This window comes from Halichoeres trimaculatus, unplaced genomic scaffold (assembly GCF_033239565.1).
Source record: "Halichoeres trimaculatus isolate MK-OKI-2021-1 unplaced genomic scaffold, fHalTri1.1 fHalTri1_scaffold_24, whole genome shotgun sequence".
Lineage (NCBI taxonomy): Eukaryota > Metazoa > Chordata > Actinopteri > Labriformes > Labridae > Halichoeres > Halichoeres trimaculatus.
In genome coordinates this window covers 6846255-6865513 of record NW_027437202.1, presented here as the reverse complement: position 1 = coordinate 6865513, position 19259 = coordinate 6846255, and the positions used below count along the sequence as shown (strand labels likewise).

General features: G+C 44.6%; 2 protein-coding genes and 1 long non-coding RNA gene across 7 annotated transcripts; 1 reads left to right on the top strand and 2 right to left on the bottom strand.

Annotated features, from left to right (window-relative positions):
• Window positions 1-10: 10 nt before the first annotated feature.
• Window positions 11-6435, bottom strand: sonb (SON DNA and RNA binding protein b). 2 transcript variants are annotated; one of them, XM_074664670.1, is made up of 21 exons: window positions 6298-6435; window positions 5495-5707; window positions 4619-4653; window positions 4346-4521; window positions 4126-4265; window positions 3782-3999; window positions 3416-3689; window positions 3137-3330; window positions 2901-3053; window positions 2599-2777; window positions 2386-2520; window positions 2209-2295; window positions 2057-2081; window positions 1869-1963; window positions 1626-1736; window positions 1413-1529; window positions 1182-1329; window positions 1013-1081; window positions 808-923; window positions 630-731; window positions 11-508 (listed from the first exon to the last, which is right to left on the bottom strand). In XM_074664670.1, the coding sequence occupies exons 1-21, from the start codon at window positions 6378-6380 to the stop codon at window positions 431-433; spliced, it is 2748 nt and encodes a 915-aa protein (XP_074520771.1). In that variant the 5' UTR covers window positions 6381-6435; the 3' UTR covers window positions 11-430. The 2 variants fall into 2 exon arrangements, with proteins under 2 accessions (XP_074520771.1, XP_074520770.1); XM_074664669.1 differs by having other exon boundaries at window positions 1869-2081.
• A 670-nt stretch (window positions 6436-7105) lies between these two features.
• LOC141785992 (voltage-dependent L-type calcium channel subunit beta-4-like) lies at window positions 7106-18505 on the bottom strand. 4 transcript variants are annotated; one of them, XM_074664674.1, is made up of 14 exons: window positions 18258-18505; window positions 17498-17581; window positions 14685-14855; window positions 14460-14582; window positions 14001-14128; window positions 13183-13259; window positions 12738-12757; window positions 12380-12460; window positions 12230-12288; window positions 12027-12136; window positions 11801-11952; window positions 11060-11155; window positions 10762-10947; window positions 7106-10654 (listed from the first exon to the last, which is right to left on the bottom strand). In XM_074664674.1, exons 1-14 carry the CDS (start codon window positions 18318-18320, stop codon window positions 10391-10393), a joined length of 1614 nt encoding a protein of 537 aa, XP_074520775.1. In that variant the 5' UTR covers window positions 18321-18505; the 3' UTR covers window positions 7106-10390. The 4 variants fall into 4 exon arrangements, with proteins under 4 accessions (XP_074520775.1, XP_074520772.1, XP_074520774.1 ...); XM_074664671.1 differs by having other exon boundaries at window positions 7106-10651; window positions 18258-18435; XM_074664673.1 differs by lacking the exons at window positions 17498-17581; window positions 18258-18505 and adding an exon at window positions 16309-16804 and having other exon boundaries at window positions 7106-10651.
• Window positions 16346-19211, top strand: LOC141785994 (uncharacterized). The gene is made up of 3 exons (XR_012597601.1): window positions 16346-16663; window positions 16958-17002; window positions 17475-19211. It is a non-coding gene; the product is annotated as an uncharacterized LOC141785994 (long non-coding RNA).
• Window positions 19212-19259: the final 48 nt, after the last annotated feature.

Sequence of the window (19259 nt, the reverse complement as noted above, 5' to 3'; positions counted from 1 at the left end):
ACATCACATCTTTAACATAACATAAATATATTCTTTATTTGTTTACACATGTTATTTCCATAAAGTTGAGCAGCATCTCTGAGAAACACTTGAGGCAACAAATTTAACGAAACGTTTCCAAACAAAACACGTCCACTGCAGAGAAAGTGAAGAACTGCTACAGTATCTTACATACATACATACTTACATCCAGCCAGCTCTAACAGCCTGGAGACGCCCAGCAGCCTGGCACAACATGTTCACCAACCTGTTGTGAATGTTTAACCTAAAGGAGAGGATGATGCTGCGTGTATAAAATCTGAATCCTCTGTGTAAACTCTCTAAGCTTGTTCATGATGAAGTGGAGATGTTACAGGTTGATTTCTGTCAGAGTCCAACACCGTTCAGATGTTCAAAAAAAATACTGCGCTAAAAGAGTCAGTCTGTGAGTCTACGTAGAAAACAACGGTCCGGTAGAAGCAGCAGTGAAAACAGGGCCGGTGTAAAGTCCGGGTCCGTCGACTGGGACCTAAAAAGAGACAAAAAGGAAAGTTTTGATGAGAACAGCCCTTGGAAAATCATCATAATTAGACTGTAAGACCAAAAAGAGGAAAAAAAAAGAAGATCTTTGTACAGCAGAAGACACAGACCTCTCCCAGAGCCTGCAGGGCGACTGTGGCAGCCATGGCCTTGGCGTGTTTCTTGTTGGGACTGGCTGTTTGAGGCTGGTAGTCCACACCGTTGACCGTGACCTGGAGACAAACGTATGACATGAGTAAATAAAATGAATCCTTCAGTTTCTCAGGCTAGAAGCAGAAGATGCCACACCTTGAAGAGGAAATTCTTGCGGTGATCAGGACCACTGTGGTGAACCATGACGAAGTCCGGCTGCATTATCCGTCGCTTGTTACACAACTCGATGAGAGCAGACACCGGGTGCTTTCCTGTGCGTGGAAAAAGGTAAAGATGAAGTCAAAGAGAAGATGATTCACTGGCTCGCTTCTAACCTTTCTTGTTTCTGTTTTCTTCTTACCCATCAGATCCTTGGTCACCACCAGTCCTCCTGTCTGCTTCTGAGGCTTCTCCCCTTCAGCAACCAGCCCTGAGACACAGGAAACCAACAAGCCCTCTCTGTGTGAATAACACACTCCTGACGCAGCTGCTTGTGTCTGTAAACTAAAGGTTGATCGGTGGTGTCACACCTTTGCGGTCCACCTTGAAGTCGATGATGATCGGCTCCACAGTTCCTTCACGGTTCCTCCCGAGGCCCTCTCCGGTCTTCCAGCCCATCTTCCTCATCAGGAACTCCCCGACTCCTCCGGACACTGGAGCGGCTCTGAGGAACTGGTCCTGACAGAGACAGACACACATGAGAAAGAGGACAGTGTATTCTCTTTGTGTTCCTCGTGCATGTTTCATTTCAGGTGTGTTACCTTCTTGAGCCACGCCTGAGGCCCGCTGGTGGACAGCTCCTCTGAGCTGAGGACCTGGGCTCCTGTCGAGCCGGTGAAGAGACCAGGGACTGTGTTGGACTGAGCCCACGCATCCACCTGTCAGAGCAGACAATAGATCAGAAAAAAAAAAATTCTCAGATCAAGTAAAATCTCTGTAATGTCTCTGTAATTTAAGACCTGTGCTCATCACACCTGCTCTTGTGCACGGCTGAGCATGCAGATGGCGCTGACATCATAAGGGTTCTCAGCCAATCGCCTTTGAGCTTTAATTCTCTCGGTCACAGCTTGAGAAATATCCACAGGCTGCAGAAGAAGAGAAAGAGGGAGAAACAGTTTTAAGCTCATTTAATTTTCAGACACACACACACACACACACACACACACACACACACTCAGAATTCAAAAACAGGCCCATTCATGTGTATTTATACTCACCTGCAACGGTGGCTCGGGGAAAACGCTGTCACCATCCGACACAAACGCCGGCTCCTCCTCGACCTCAGGTAACCCGGCTCCTGCTGCCGTCTCACCTGTCGATGAGGTAGTGGTTGCCATAGGAACAGGAACCTTTCTGGAGGCAGCTGCAGCTTTTTCTGCAGATTTCTCAACAGGAACCCACTCACCGTACGCACCCAGCGTCTCCCCCTCCTGGACAAACCGACAGAAGAATCGTTTTTACTTTGTAATATTTTATTTTAAAAAACTTGGAAAAAAAATCAACATGAAGCGTATCAATCAAAAGATCCAAATCAAATCCACGTGCTTTTATTCTCACCTTCTTACGATGCTGGCATCCTGACGACACAGGAAACTCTTTGGCCATGCCTGCGTCACTGCGCACAGCAGGACGAACCGTGGTGTTCTGGAGGGAAATGAGGATGTTTTTACTCACTTAACAAATTCCTCACTCAGTAAGAAACTCAGTTAACACACAGACGGATCAGAACTTTACATTGATGCTGAAGCTGATGGCTTTCTGCTCTCGCAGAGCTGTCGCCCCAAACGGTTTCCCATCCTCCTCTTCGTCTGAAACGTGAGGCAGAGCCACCGGTAGCTCCCCTTTGCTGTCCACGATCATCTTACACTTCTACAAACAGATAAACAAGAGCAGGTTACTCTTTCATCACAGTGTAAAGTGTGGGAAATAAAAGCTGAGCATCCTCACGTCTGTGTACTCCTTGATGCTGATGCTGTTGGCCTGCTTCGCCACTTTCCGTTTGACCTCCTCCAGAGAGGACATGCTGGGCTGGGAGGGAGCCGGCGGGGGTTTGTTGGTGATGGAGGGAAGTTGGGGAAGCAGGAAGGACAGAGCGCCCATGTTGGACAAAGCTGCTGTCATGGTGGCTGGAAGGAAGACGGAGGCACGAGACAGAAATCAAAAACACGGCAGATGAAGAATTTAATGACTGCATCTCATGTTTTGGTAATTAAGCTAAAATCAGTCTGAGAACATGTGTTAAATCCTACCAGCTGTCATGCTGGCCATGGCGGCGTTCATGGCCATGCCGGGCAGAGTGAGGGGGAGCATGTTGGACCTGAGGCTGGCAGGAATCGGCATCCCTGCTTTGGCACACATGGCTGCTGCGTTGGCCTTGGCGATTTCCAATAACTGCTCCTTATCTGAGGAGACACGAGGAGGAAAAACATCAGATAAAGAAAACAAGGAGCCGCTCGGTGAGTCAGGTGACCTCATGTTTTCTCACCCAGGTCACTGATGCGCTGCGGGCTGTCGCTCGTGCCGCCGTGCTTCCTGTTCGGGGATCTGTTTTTTCGGAGGATGAGTACAGGAGAGTGACTCGGCTCTCGTTTCCAGCGGTCTCTCTGGCTGTAAGCCGCCCTTTTTTGACCCCGAGATGCCGAGCGAGACCGAGATCTCCGTGACCTCCTGGTCCGTGACCTGCACAGACAAACATGAGCCAAAAAAAAGTTTCACAAAGTGTTGAGGAAGTTAAAACATCAGAGAGGTGTCACATGGATTCTACCTGGAGCGCGACCTCCTCTTCTTTGAGGGACTCCTAGATCTGGATCTGGACCTGGATCCTCTCCTGTGGCTCCGACTCTGTGACTTGGATCTCTTCTGCCTCTTTGAAGACTTTGACTCTTTTCTCCTCTGAGGTGACCTCGACGCTTTGCTCCTCTTCTTCTCTGGTGATTTAGAAGCAGGTGTTTCCTCTGTCACTTGGATCTGAGGGGGGCGGGGCTCACTGGTCTGATCAGCTGCAGCGATCGCAGAGTTTGATGCACCAGAATCTGGACCTTTAGTGGGAGAAGACAAAAAATGAAAAAACCTTTTCATCTGCTACTGGATATTCAACTAAACTAGTTAAACAAACTAGTTTATTTCTGACCCTCTTCTTGTTTTGGTGCCTCTGTCGTTGCTTTTTCCTCCTCAGCAGGTCGTTGCCGGTGGTCAGAGCTCAGCAGCTCTGTGCTCGACTCCATCCTTAACTCTGGTTTGATGTTTTCTCGCAGCGAGTTGGAGGCAGGCTGAGGCAGTGGCAGATCTTTTAAATGCTCCTGTGTGGATTGTCCGGAGTCATGAGAAGCTTCCCTCTTCTCAGGAGACCTACAGAGCAACAAAAAAAATAGATCAGAGAGGAGGAGAGAGCATCAGACATGAGTTTTGTGTCAAACATTCAACATCACATAAGAAAACATCTGGATGCGTGAGGACGCAAAAGTTCCCTCCAACCTGGACTGAGTCCTGTGTCGCTTTGGGCTCGATGAGGAGCGAGAGCGAGATCTTCTCCTCTCAGAGCGGGAATGTGAATGAGAACGGGAATGTGAGCGTGAACGCTGACCTTCATCTCCTCTTCCTTTACTGGAGCTGTCCTGTTTGGGTTACCAACAAATAAAGATTCAGTTTCCTCTCCAGCTGTGGGCGTTTCGTGACATGCATTTGATGTTTTTACCTGTTTTGGGATGATATCAGGCAGTGATAACTTCTGACCACATTTACTATCCCTCTGCTTTGACTCAGAGTCTGAATCAGAAGAGTTCTCTTCATCTTTACGTCGCTTCTTCTTCTTCTTCTTCTTTCCTGTAGAGTGTCGTTTGTGGCTCCTGGATTTCCTTTCATTCTCGTCACCTGCAAACACAAAACATAATCAGCAGAGGTGTTTTTTTTACTAAATGATGTGCGCAGAACTTCATGATCTTTTTAACAAGAAGAGGATTTATCTCACCTCTCTCCTTCTGCCCATCTGTTGGCGTTCTTCTTCTATGAAGCAAACACAAACCTGAGTCAGACGCATTCAAAGAGTGGACGACAACATAATGAAAGACATTTTTAAAGTCGACACAAACAAAAACTCATAACTGTACTCTGCACTGTATGGATTGGAGCAAAGGACCAAGATGCACAGATGTAACAGGCAGAAAATCTTTGAATCTCTATGTTCCTGCTGTTTGTGTAAACTTTGCTTACCTCTGTGTGAGGTTTCACTCGCTGATGCTTTATTCAACCTGCTGCAGTGTCTTTGTGCTCTGCTGGTTTATGGCAGGAAGGCAATGCTGTTGTATGCACCTTCTGTAAAAGGGGAATTCAGGATACACACCTTTTTGTTGAAAAGTAAGATGTTTTAATGAAAAACAGAAACAGCCGTTACGCAGGTTCTTTCAAAGTCACCAAACTCCCTCTGACAAAAACAGGAGTTTTTCCAGCCAGGAGACAAGAGTGTGTTGTCTTAATTAATCTTTGTTTTCATTATGTTGTTGCACAAAAGCAAAACAAACCCTTTAAAACGCAAGATGACATGCATATCCTGCGTTCTGAAAGGTTAAATTACTGTTTTTGTTCAGTGGACTTTGGTAGAGTTTGAGAAACTGACGTGACAGCTGCTCCTGCGTTCAAAAAGCATCTTACCAATCAAACAATCTACTAATAAGATCCCAAAAAATTAACTTTTCAAAAAGGGGGCTCAGGCTTACAGGCACTAAATGTCCTTTAACAGAAAATGCATACAACAACATTGATCTGTATGGCCTTTCAGCCATTAACCCATTGGTTAATAAGGAACAAAGATTTCATTGAAGAGTTTTGAACATTCACTTGGTTTCACCTTGATTTTTTGGTACCTTCCTCCAACTCGGCCCCTGACTCTGAGCTGCTCTCCTTCTCTCTGTTCCTCTTCTTCTTTTTACTTTTGTGTTTTTTGTGCTTCTTGTGTTTCTTATGGGAACTGCTGCCTCTTGGGTCTTCTTCTTTTTCCGGCTCTGGAGCTGCTTTCTCTGTTATAGCTTTCTCTCGAGGGTTGACAACTTCCTCAGCAGCACTGAAGGGGAAGGATAGAGAAGATAGTAAACAGTCACTTCAGAAGTCACGTCTGTACCCATAAATGGAGGTTTAAACTGTACTATGCAAAGAGAGAACCAGGTGTTATCAGCAATATGTGCAGGTTTAGGGATAATATATGCTACTATCTAGACAGTGTCGGGGTTCAGTGAGTTTCAGTCAAAACACGGGAATCAAAACAGTCCAGTTTGTACATTCCTGATAGCAAAATATGAGGAGATAGTTGGTTAATACTTGACGCTGCGCATACACACAGTACATACAGTTAGCTCTTTGGGTTTTGGGGAACACTTTTAGGACAAACATAGCCTTTCAACCGAATAAATAACCATTTTTCGCCTTAAACTTTATGAAAACTTCAGTAAGAACGATGAAAACACCGTTATAATGAGCTCAACCTGCGTTATACCGAAATGTTTTGATGCAGAGCTAATATTAGCTTGTGCTAACCAGGGCGGACACACCGGCGGTTAGAGCTCAAAAACTGACCGTTAGTCCGTTTTTACCCCCTAAATATAACATTTTATATCTGCTACACCAACAAGGTTTGGAAAAACTGCAGTGACATACTGTTTCTCTTCATTCTGGTCTTGAATTTCTTTTATTTTATTCAAAATAAAATCTTGGAAAATTTGCTCCAAGTCCGCCGCCATGTTTCACTGTGCACTACGATTTAGGTCCGTGTAGGAACTGTGTCGATAGTTCCTGCCGTCAGTGTACGTCACTGTCTCCGGGAATGCTGCTCTCGATATTCGTCAAAAAATATATATAAAAAAATGTTTTTTTAACGGAGTAAATAAATAAATGTTTTATTTTCATTTGTACCCATCAGTGGCTACATGTATTTTTTCTGCATTCAACTTGTAAGTTTTTTTCCCCAAAATAATCCTAAAAAATCAATTTTATGTGTTGTATTATTAAAATGCTACAACTAAACAGGAAAAAAGGTGTTAATTTTTTAAAAAGAAAAATGCAGGGAGCTTCATTGTTAATGATATATATAGAAAAAATACAAGAAAAAGCCCACTCAAGGGAAGGAGTAAAATTTAAACCTATAGTTATCGTTTTAAAGAGCAAGAATATCTTTTATATAGTCCCTGATAATTTATGCATTTGTACAGAAATCTTAAGCCCAGAGCACCAGTCCCACGTTCCTTGGTTCCTGGTCACACCCAACTGGGAGGAGACTAATGAGTAGACCCAGAGCTGAGATCCTCCAGAAGGAGCTGTAAATGTGCGGAGGAGATGGGTGAATGAAGTGACCCTGGAAAAGATCTTGTGTTACAAAAACCATCCTTAAGCCATCTTTCCAACTGCTTTTATTCTAAAAAAAAAAAAAGAAAAGTCACTTTAGAGCGTCTTTAAACACAACCACCTCTAATTTCATGTATTTTTCTTTATTTCCTTCTTATAAATTAGAATGGTATATCATGCATGCAATACCGCATTAACCGCTTAGGTTTTCATCGTCCACAGGAAACAAAATATCAACACAAAAAATCCGTCGAACGTCCGGATGGAGCCGTTGTTTGGAAAAGGGTGGATGTCGAAGCCACAGCATGAAGCGATGTACACAGTTTGCGGTTGCATAGTACAGTACGTGAAGTTCCTCATTTTAAAACAGCATGCCGTTTTGTATTGCACATTACTGAAACTTTGAATGCTGGACCTCGCTGTTGCTCCCACGTGGGTCGTCTTTGTCGTCTCATTTTAGCAACATGTATACAGCAAATAGCATCTCTCAAAGACATTATGTACAGAGATTTGATATAAAAATAATCGCCAGCAAATCATCTATTACTTCTTCTACTGGAATAAATATTTTGCTTCTTTTGTTTTACATTTTAACAGAGAAAATCCTTTTATGATCTGGAATTTCAGACAGAGCATTGGGGCCAAACAAGTTGCTATCTTTACACTTTATTTTTATTGTCATGTCTTTTCTTCTTGAGGGCCCAACACTTTGTCACATCCTTCCCAGGTCACATCAAGGTTAAAAATTAACTTTGTAAAGCAAAAAATCGAAGGAAGCAAACAGTTTTTGAGTTTGTGAGTGTTTTCTTGTTTTTGTGTAATACCCACGACTTCGGAAATCCCGTCTGATTGTCTCAAGCAGCCCAGCTCAACATTGGTTGGCTTGATTTTGAATGGAAAAATGGCTCCCTGTTCAATCAACCAATGGGATTTATGCTATGGGGCAGAATGAGACAGAGAAGCGAGCTTGTAAACAGTAGCATTATGCACCTTTGACACTTTAACTTCATCCGAAAAGAAGTAACCGGGGATTTCAGATCATGTGTGCACTTTCACTTTGATTCACATTGTCGGAAAGTTACTTAAAAACCAACTTTTCTTTTGTGCTGTACATCATTTCACTATTGTTTCACCTGCATCCAAACAAAGTCGTCTTTTGAGAGGAAGCAGCATATTTTCTATCCAATAAGAGCTGCTTTGGGGAAACATGTTCAACATAAAAACAGGCTGGAAGTTGTTTCCAAGAGACATAGTGAGGGCTTCCTGTAATCAGGTCAATTTAAGACATTTTGAATCTGTGTCAGGCTGAGAAATTCTCCATGACGGTGGAGTATCTGTTATATAGGACGGTATTTGTGTCTACTCTCCAAAGACTTGAACACAGACGGTTTAAGAAGCTCCAGTTTGGGAGAGATCCTCCTGACGAGTTTCCACAACAACTGATAAAATAATCCAGACTATAAGCGCACATCGGACGGTTCTGCACCTCAACGTTTACATTCAGAGCCCATGCAAGGAGAGTGGAAGTAGATGACCACAGAAAGTAAAAGACAAAAAGTGCAAAACAACGTATGGCTGCAGGAGAGGAAGTACATGTTCCTCCTTCTCAGGTGATTTATCCTCTCAGTAAACATTTTCCTAACCAGTTTGTGTTCGTTACAGCAAGAAGTTCATCTAGTTAATTATGGTCCCATTTAGAGTCGCACAGACCAGGAAGCAGGAGGGGAGTTCCTACACTACAAAACTTTTTCTGTGAGTTAAGAGGCTACAAAATATGGAAGACCTTTTCTTTGATAGTGCGCGATTTAAAGGAGTTTTCACAAAGACATTTCTTTTTAATTTAATGTTAAGAAAGCGAAAGCGTCATCTATTGGGGAGACGTGACCGTCATTTTAACTCTGAGGGCCTGATTCACGTCACATGGAAGACCAATATTTTGCAAGAGAAACACTTTTAAAATGTGACGAGAAATAGCTGATATAGCTTTCATTCTGGGAGTATTTTAAGTCGTAATCACGCGATAATCTGGAAGTTAGAGGAAATGTAAAGCTTCTTAAAACGACAGCATGCCTTTAAAGAAAGAGATTTGTGTTTCCATTCAAGGAAAAATGTTTGCTGACCCATGAAGCTAAGGACAGGGGTTATAACTGTTTGACAGTTATTTCTTTCTACCTTTCACATAATTCTGAAGTCATAGAAGCTGCAATCATCCATTTTTTAGTCATGCAATTGACTGAAAATCCTCCACAGTTTCCTCATTGTTCTGTTTCAGGGTGTGACGTTACAGGAGTTGATAATTTAGGACATCTTTTCTTCTCTTTTTCTTTTTTAACCAAAGGCGCCCTGTAGTTTTACAAACGTCGTCTTGAGCTCAGTCGTGTTGTGTTGAAGGTTTGGAGGGAGCATGCTCTGCAGTCAGGACAACATGCCAGCGACACAGAGGAAGGGATGATGCACCTGATGCTGCTGTGTCACATTTTGGATGCTTTTAGACTCGAAAAATACTGGAAGGAGCTTTGATTTTCAAAATAATATTTGCACCATCTCAAACTAAAGATCTAGTCATCCTTATGCAGAACATCCAAAACCTTTAAAAACACATTTCCCATATTTTTCTGTCACAGCCTCCTCTAACTTTCTAAGTGCTCCCTGTGGAGAACAGAAGCCGTATTGCCTTCTCCTAACCGAGGTCTGATCCCAGCATCATCACACTCAGTTCCCACTCATGACGGTGAGGGTCAAATTAAATCCTAAAGCAATGCTACAGAAAAGCTGGCCGTGCTCAAAAAAGTGACGTCAAATCAAAGCAGAAACAGTTTGGGAATGTGAAGCACCAGTTTTCAAAACTAGCAGCCGGATTTCTTCTGCACACGACCTCCGTATCTACACCTCCTCCAGGATGCTGGGTACAAAATATCAATGATGCGGATTGATCATCTATCGGCATGCAATAAGCTAAATGTTGAGAGGATCTATACATGGCCCGGGCAGCCTGCAGCAGTCTGTGTGCAGTGGACTTCCTTTCAAACCTGGTGCGATGATCCAGGCATAAAAAAGCCCATCACCACCTCTACGCTAGACATGATTGGCTTCTGCAGCTGAGACAGTCTGCACTGCACGTCTGCTGAGTTTTCAACGCTTTACAATCCCAACCGGTCCCAGAAACAGAAACATAAGGAGCAGCGTTAGTACATGTTGGCATCCTGAGCCCGTCATATACTCACGCTGTCCAAAGGAAGTTGCCCTGGGAGACGAATTGAAACCAAATTATGGTTGTGTTGGATTTTACAGATAAAAATAACAAAGAACAAAACAGGTACAATTTGGGACCAACTTGGCTCGGTTGCAGCGTTTTTTTTTTAAGGGGGGGATCAGGCCCGATGTATTCCGAGTGATGAGGGAATCAGGCTCAGAGCCGGTGCCGGGAGTCATGGCTGTAGCTGCCCGGTGAGCTGCGGTTACGATGTGGCTTGTATGCATCCTGATAGGGGTCCTGGTAGTCCTGGTAGGGGTCCTGCTGCTCTCGGCTGTGCTGCGAGCCAGAGGACATACGGTTACGTCCCTTGTGCGCCCGCTCGTTGTGGTAGTTTTCGTCTGACGTCATCAGGTTGCGTCGTTCATTGGGAGTGGAGTGGTCTCCCGTGTGGTTGCTCTGTCGCATTCTTTGGCTCTGCTGAAGACACGAGGCAGAAACGACCAATCAGAGAGCTAAAACACCAAACGTAAGACGCTCCGATTAGCTTTTAAGCATAAACAATCCAAGATGTGGAGTGTGTGTACCTGCAGTCCAGAGATGCTGGTGGGGTAGGGGGTGAGCGTGGTGGGGCCCAGGTTGCGTCCCAGCAGGGGGTTCAGAGGTGTAGCCATCGAGGTGTGGGTCGCCTTCCAGTAGGCCTCGAGGTATTCAGCGAGATGCTCGCAGGCGTCCTCCAGCTGGTTCTCGTCCAGGATGATGTCAAACATTTCCTGATGGCAGATGGTCAAAGGAGGAGGGAGGAGAGGGAGGAGAAACGGCTGATTGTAAACAGATTCTTGGTGAAACTCAGGATCGTTTCAGGCTGACTGAACGATGACTTACTGGAGGACACTGGGCCAGTTTGTCAGCGGCCACCAGCTGCACATTCAGGTGTTTGCTCTGGGACTTTCCTCTGGACTTCACTAACCTCTGTAGGACCTGGAGGATGTGAGGAAAAAGATGATGAAGCAAAAAAGAGAAAAAAAACACAACATGCATTTTGGAACAGTTTTACAAGATGAACCCTGAACTTTCTGACCCTTCATTTCAACTTTTACCCCTCTTTAAGCTCTCCAGACTCAGTGCTTTAATGATAATAATAATAATAATAATATTTCACAGCTGATGCTGCTGATTCTCCAGTATTGTGCCTCTGTTGCATGCTCTGAGGGTTTGGTGTAAAACAAGCGTGAAAGTCACCCGATGACCATGTGACTCACTTTTAAGGGAAGCGGTGCAGCATCCTCCATGCAAGGTGCCCTTGTGTACTTCAGATCAACTGACTGCACACACTTTATTAGAGACCGAGCATGACAGTGAGTGTCTCTCCAGCTCTCTATTTCATGCTGCTTGTTAAAGCCAGCTCTGTGATTCTCCTGCAGCACCAGTGGAGGGTAAACACAAGGCTTGCAGTTACCTTTAGCACGTCTTTGTTCTCCGAGCTGTGAATCCTCAGATTACTCTTTTTATGCTAACAGCTTCACATTAGGAGTGTGAATAAACTCCACAGACAGACACAAGAGATGAGATGTTGAAGGTAAACTGTGATCATTGCAGAGAGTTAGATTTGGTTTTATGTATCACCTTTGGCGAGGAGACTTTGACGTGAACGATGATGGGAGCCAGCGAGGTTTTGAGAAGCTGGGCCGGGTGGTTGATGGTGTCAGCGTCCAGGACCACGAGCTGCAGGGAGCGTGCCAACTCGAAGATCCTCTCGATCTCACTCTGAACCTCAGCTGAAGTGGACACAAACACATCAACAACACAATCACACAAACACAGGATTAAGAAGCTACGCCTCTCTTCTTACCTAAGCTGGAGCGAGTGTTGGAGCGTTCGATGATGGCTCTCTTGCTCGGGTTGTTGAGAACGGACCTCTTTGCTAAAGATATGTCTGCTGTGACTCGTGTGATCGATATCCTGTGAGGAAATTAGAAACAAGAAGAAAGTTTTTGATGAATAAATCTGAAATACGTGCTTTAGCAAGAAGATTACAGCTCAGATTGTTCTTACCTGCCATCAAATCTGTGCTTGAGGAAGTCAAACAGTGCTTTCTGCATCATGTCTGTTACCTGCAGGGAAGAAAAACATTCGTCACTCCTTTTTTATCAAGAATTAAATCAGATCAGGATGATGATAAAAACAAGAAAGTGGTTTCTTCACCTCATAACCCTTCAGCGAGGGTCCCACCAGGACCACAGGCCTCATGGAGGGAACCACGTCGTACGGGGGGATGTGCTCCGTCTGTTTACACAAACACAAACAATCAGCTGAGCTGAGCCTTAACGTGATTTCACACTCAGAGCAGACAGCTGAAATGAAGCGCTGCGTCAGCTGACCCTGAATCCCGATCAGATGAGCTGGATTCAGAGATGACTCGATGGAGAAGGAAGCAAATGATGATGTTTTTTTTAATGAGAGGCTTAAGTTTTTCTTTGATTAGATGCTGAAAATCTGATGATGGAAGCAGCAAAAGTCCAGTGAATGAAACATGAGTGAGTTTTACCGTCACCAAACTTACCACTTTCTGTTTCTGCTTTCCTGCAGGAGGGAGAGAACACAGTGAGAGAGCCGTCAGATGCTGACGTTAGAGGAAACGTCGTCTTAAAAAAAACCAAACATGCTTCAAAAACTTGTGAGAGAAAATGAAACCTATCAGGATAACCGGCATGTCAAAAGTGTGAAAAGTGTTTCTATTGTCCTAAAGTTATATTCACAAAGTCACATGAGTGCAGTTCAGGGGGGTTCAAAGTCTTCACTGTTGTAAGCTCCACTCTCAGAGCGCCTGCAGTCCTCAACTGGAGGAAGAGGAGGATCATGGGAAAATGTACCAACAAGTCTACGCAGTGAACTTAAGCTCTATGCAGAGACACGGGAAGGCTTGAGAGGCTTATTCTGTCTACGTATGTCGGCTCTAATCTGACAGCTGGATCCCAGAAGCCCCGCCCCCTGACTGATGCTCTCACCTGCCGAGGAAATGAGGGGGCGGATAGAGGCCGAGACCTCATCCTCTACACTGGAAGAAGAGTTCCCTCCAGACTTACTGAAAGAGACAAGAGGGGATAAAGAAAGACACAAACACACCTTGGTATTAATGTGGAAAATGAAAGATAAACGAAGCATTCACTGCAGAGGAAAGGTGTGAAACATGGAGGAAGAGAGGGATTAACAGTCAGTCAGTGCTCTTTAAAAACAAACATCCCTGAAAGCCTGCGACTCTCTGCCCCTGTCCTTCAGTTACAGTAGACGCCTCTCCCTGTGTGTGGAGCTCAGAAAGCCGAGCTCTGAGACTCCTGTCCTCTTAGATTAAACTTCACCACGACGCTCAGGGGACGTGCATGTGAGCTACTGTAGAAACTCTGCTTGGCTGAACCTTCAAGACACATTATGCGCAGGAGTACAGTACGAGGAGAACTGTCCGAATGGAGGGAAAACTCATCAAAAAAGAAGCAAATTTGAGCCATTTTTTTTTTACAAGCATCCACGAGTTCACTGATATCAGGTTGTAATCTAAAAGGGAATTAGCAAAATGTTTCATCTAAGAGTGGGAAGCAACAAAGGGATTTATGGGTAGATAGCGCCATCTGCTGGTTGGAAATGGTGTCATAAACAGTTTTACCTCTCACTAATTTGAGTTGTGCACCCAAAATAAAAAAAGACTCATAAAAACAGCCAGGACACCTTCAACACTTCTCTAAAAGAGAAGCAGGGAAACACTTCACCCTGTTTGAATTGATGTTAATGTAGCATTAGCTGAGTGTGAGAGTGTTCGTCTGCCACTTACCCTTGGACTCGTCCTCTCTTTTGCTCCTGCTGGAGCCGGATGTTCTCGAGCTTCAGAGGACTCGGGATGAAGCCGATTTCACAGCCCTCCTTCACTAATCGACCTATCCACCAGTCATTGTTGAACTTCTGAAGGCGATAAGACAAAGAGGGAACAAAAACACGGAGAGGATGGAGAATATTTTCATCAGCAGGTTCGACTTTCACAGTTTTTTTTAATAAAAACTTCTCCACACAGTTGGTGTCGTGTTTAAACCTTTATGAACAGACCTTCGGTGGGCGTCAGGGAGAAGCTGTTGTTTACATAATCCTGTTTCAATTTATCTTAAATAAACTGTTGAGCACCTTTTCTTTGTGCATTTTTTTTAATTCTAATAATTAAAACCAACAAAAGGTGCAAGTGTCAAATATTGGTGCAGACTTTGAATTTCTGTTGCATAAAAACCTAATCACCACTCGCCTCTTTTATGTGGAGGAAATCCTTAGCGTCAAAGGAGATGGCTGTGGCTGGAACGGGGACGTCTTCATCCAGAGCGCCGCAGTAGCTGACGTTTGTCCTCACAGCAAAGGCCACAGGTTTAGACTGGAGGATAGAAACACAAATATTAAAGCATGCAGTGAGATTTTGCAGTATGAAGACAGAAAACAGACATTTTTCTGGCTCAGTCGTGTCTGATTCGGCTACCTTGGCTCTCTCCAGTTGAATGGTGGCCTGCTGCTCCCTCTCCTGGCGGCTCTGTCCCGGTCCTTGGCTCTGGCTGGGGCTCTGGCTCTGGACCTGAGCCTGCACGTCCCGCTCCTCCTCCAGAGAGACATCTGAGTCTGATGGTCTGCTAGTGTAGGAATCAGCTGAGCCCTGCAAACAGAAAGCACACACACACACACATGGAGGGGTGAGTGGAGTTGTAAAAGCTGAGGATACAAACTGCTTCTGTAAGGCGTTTGCAGAAACACGCTGCACCTGGGACGACAGATGTGACTGAAATGAGGTTGAAGCCTTTATTTCTGCTGGGACACGTCTGGAACGAGCGCTTACTTCTGCCATGTTCATCAAGTAATCAGGCTTTAACGATGATCCAATTAAAGAAGACCACTAGACTCGAGGAGATCAATCACGCCAGTCATCACAGCTAAGCGTTTTTCTTTTTAACAGGCTAGCGGTGAGTGAGGCCTGACTTCAGCAAACTCCTCTCCTGGATCGTGTTCATTTAATCACAAAGTGCAACATTTGGTTAAATTAAAAAGGTCCTGACTTTGAGCAAAGCTTGTAGGATTTCCAAGAAGGAGCAGAAGACGAAGTGAAGGATCCAGCTCTCTGAAACTCTCTCTATATTTTGGCGTCTATAAGTGAGAGGAGCATGAATCAGGAAATGATAACTCTTGTATAATTTCTCCTGCAGAGCGCTTTGACAAATCCTGAAAAATAAGCCTAATGATGTCACAGTGATGTCAGCAGCGTCATCCCTACAAAAAAGAGGATGAATCATTTCACAAAACACAAAGAGGGTCTAATGGTGAAATGTGAGGAATTATGGGAAATGTAGTTCATAATTCTACATTTTGTGGGATTGAAATTTAAGGCACATACGCTTCTTACAGCTCAACTAAGTTTGTGTGAAAGCACAGCTGACACTACACACACTCATAATCATGCAAACAAACAAAGTGTACTCTCCTGTAGTAAAGGTTTTTCTACCCTCAGACTCCATTTCTGAAAAATCCTTCAAGTGAGTCATCCGAACTACATTTCTGTGTGGATGCTTTCATACTGTACTGTAGCATCCCAGCTATTAACCAATGGAGTAGCTTCAGCATGTGACTCATCAACATCAAATCCACTTAATGACATCATGATGCATGTTTCTGCCACCCTATAGGACATAGAGATGTAAAGGCTTGTTTTTGCAGGAGGGTAAATGTAGAAATGTGGCAAGAGTGGCCGTGTTACAAGCCGGAGGGGAGACATGGATGATTAAAATCTTTCTGTCCTCTTTGAGTCACGGCTCCCTCTTTCTCTACAGTGGGAGAAATGGCTCCTCAGCTCTGGTTGGTCAGAGATCAGCCGAAACACAAAATAATTGGGGTGTATATTTAGAGAAACTGTGTGAATGTCACACATCAGAAGCCATCTGCCTAATGTGCACCCCTGCCTTTACGCACACACCAACACCCACCCACCCAACCCCCTTTCAGCCAAGCATAACCCACGATCACGCTACACTATCCTGCTGGCCAGCCCATCAAAAAGGCCTCCAAAATGTGTGTGTGTGTGCAGCAGGAACTCATACACACACATCCAAAACACTCACCGCCTCCGAGTCTTCAAATCCATGCAGGTACAAATTGTCATACATGGAGGTTTGATAATCCAACGAGCACCTCTAGAAGAACGAGGGGGAAAAAAAAACGAGAGTGGAGGAGGCGGAGGAGGAAGGAGGGGGCTCCGCTGAGAAAAAAAAAGGATGGATGGGGGAGATGACGACAATCCCGTCTCTCCACAGCAGAGATGAATAATTCCTTAAAAAAAAAAAAAAAAAGGTCTCTCCTCCCGTTGGATCACGCCTGGTCCTCCGGAGGCCTGATGGATGCAGCTTCTCCCTGATCGCACGGCGCTGCTGCTGCGCTGCTGGCTCACATTATAGACCGAGGAGGCTCTCCCTGGAGGTAACCCAACGCTGGCATTTTATTCATCACACACACACACACACACAATGAAGCAGAGGCAGCAGCAGCAGTAGCAGCAGTAGGGGCAGCAGATCCTTCCTCAATATCCAAGCCTGATGACAGAGCCAATGTGCAGCGAGCTCATTGGCTGGCTGGCTGTCCACTCAGCTTGGATGAGTGCGAAGAGGCAGCAAGGAAACGGGGGAGGGGGATGGAGGAGTAAAAGAGGGGAGCAGCATCCTCCATTTCCCTCTTACCTCCTGTCCTCACTCTGCCTTTTTTTATCCTCTGAAGGTGCAGGGAGTCGGCAGACGCACGCTGGATTGGATCTGATGCACGGTGAGAGGTTGGATCCATGAATTTATAAAATGGTGGTGTATTTTAAAATGGGGATCTGAGAATAATTCATATTAAAGCTGCATCTTAAAGTGGAAAAAAACACCAAAACAAGGATCACATGCTTATATCTAAATCTAAATACTCAGGTCTAAAAGATGCTTAGTGTCATTAAACTGGATCCTTGGATCATTTGAGGTATTTTTCTACTCGTTACACCCTCTGACGGCGTATAAAGACAGATGACATGTCTCCACTTTCTACCGCTGTTGAAAAGTGAAGCCAAACCCCCCTCCCTGAAGCGTGTGATGACGTATCGTTCATTTAGAGCCCGAGCAGAAGAAATCAGGTGCTTTCAGCAGGAACCGAGCACAAAGGTGACCTCTAGTGGTGGAGGGAATAATGACGGGAGGAAAATTGTCGGGATGTTTTCTTTCCCTTGCCCACTGCTTATTTCATGTTTTGTGTTTCACAGCACAGGAAGTGTGATGTTAGCACCTGTCTGAGGATGAAGCTGGTGGAGGTGGTGCTCCCATCAGATCTCTTCAGTCGGCTCCTCCTGGAATAAGTCCCTCGATTCACCTGGGAGGAGAAAAACACGATCTCAACCAGCAGAACTAACTTTCCTCTACCCCTCCTGACTTCCTTTCTTCATCTCCTCCTAACAGTCCAAATATAACAGCACCTCCAGGGAGCTAAATTAATTATCTGCCAGTGATTCGCCCCACTTCTGATCAAGTCTCCAGAGTTAATGACAATGTCACCGTCTAAAACCTACTTCCCTGAATTTCATAAAACAGGGCCATCAATCTGGGTCACCATCTCTCCGCTGTGTCTCATTTCAAAGCCAAGAGGAGCTCTGATGGGTAAAGTTAGCCAAGTCTATGAATACGCTGCTATTTATATCAGAATGTAGCCTCTGATTTCCAATCAAGGTAATTATCAGCTCACTGTTTTAAAAAGGCACCTGTAACAACATTTTAAAGAGAGCTGCAGCATTTAGAAACTTTGCTCACTGCTCAAGAATGACTCAAAAAAGTCTGAGATGAAACTGTTTGTAAAAGTTTGCATAAAGTAGTGTTAACTTAGCACAGCACAGGAGGCAAAATGTGAGTATTTCAGCAGGATGGGATGTAAAAAAGAAGAGTTTTGTAGTGAAAGGTTGACTTGACATAAAAATTCAATAAGGTGGAGTAATATTCAAAACTTTTACAATCAGTGAGCTCTAAACCTGAATTCTTAAAAAGAAGTTTTTCACCTGAAAAATGGGCGCCTGGATGCCCTCTCCGATCTTGTTCCTGATGTAGATGTGCCGGGACATTTCGGCCAGGACATCGGTCCAGAGGGCGGGCTGCTCCGGTCCAGCCCAGCGGAGGGGTTGCGGGTTCCGGGCTGCGTGCTCCAGTTTCACGCCACACTGCAAAGCATGAGCGCTGGCGAGCCTCTGCTGCTTCCCTCGGCTGCTTCCCTCGGCTGTCCTGGAGACAGATGTGCAGTCCTGCCGCGCGCTGGATGCAGGCACACTGCTGCCGCTCGCACCACTCAAAAGCAGCTGATGCTGAATGACGGAAGGAACTACTTTCAACACCAGAGGGGGGTTAATTAATCCTGAGAGGTTGAAGAGGGAAGAAAGAAGATGTTTTAGACAGTGAGAGGAAATATTTTGGGCAACATGCTCTAAAAATGAAAGAGGATACTGTAAAAACAAACAAACATAAATAAAAAGTACACTTGCTTTTGCAATTTAAATAACATGTGGTGCTTAGATGACTCTCCCAGCCAATCAGATCGCAGGATTCTGCCCTCATTACCCATCATCCTTAATTCAACTAAACAGAGAAATCTCAGTTTTTCCATTTGTATGTGCTCTTTAGGTGTGGTGGTTTTATTTGGCAGCCATTTGAAAGACTACTCCTAATTTTTAAAGCAGTGAACACTTAATCTTAGTAATTTGCTGCAGTAATAAAGCATGATGTTGTTTCTTACTTTGTCCAGCAGATAGCAGCAGATACCAACACATCTCTCAGGATGTTTACAGAGTGGGTGCAGGTGGCGGTGTCTTCCACAGCATCACTCTCTACATCGTGTTTCCTGCTCTATCTACTGTCCTGTGTTTCATATTTTTGCAACGAATACTGTTTTTAAAATTTTATAAATCCTGTTTCTTTAAGCATGAAGGGAACAGGATGATCTTGGTATTTAAGGAAACATGCCGGCCTTTTAAAAATGGAAGTGGATTCTATACGTTGTGTTTAATATT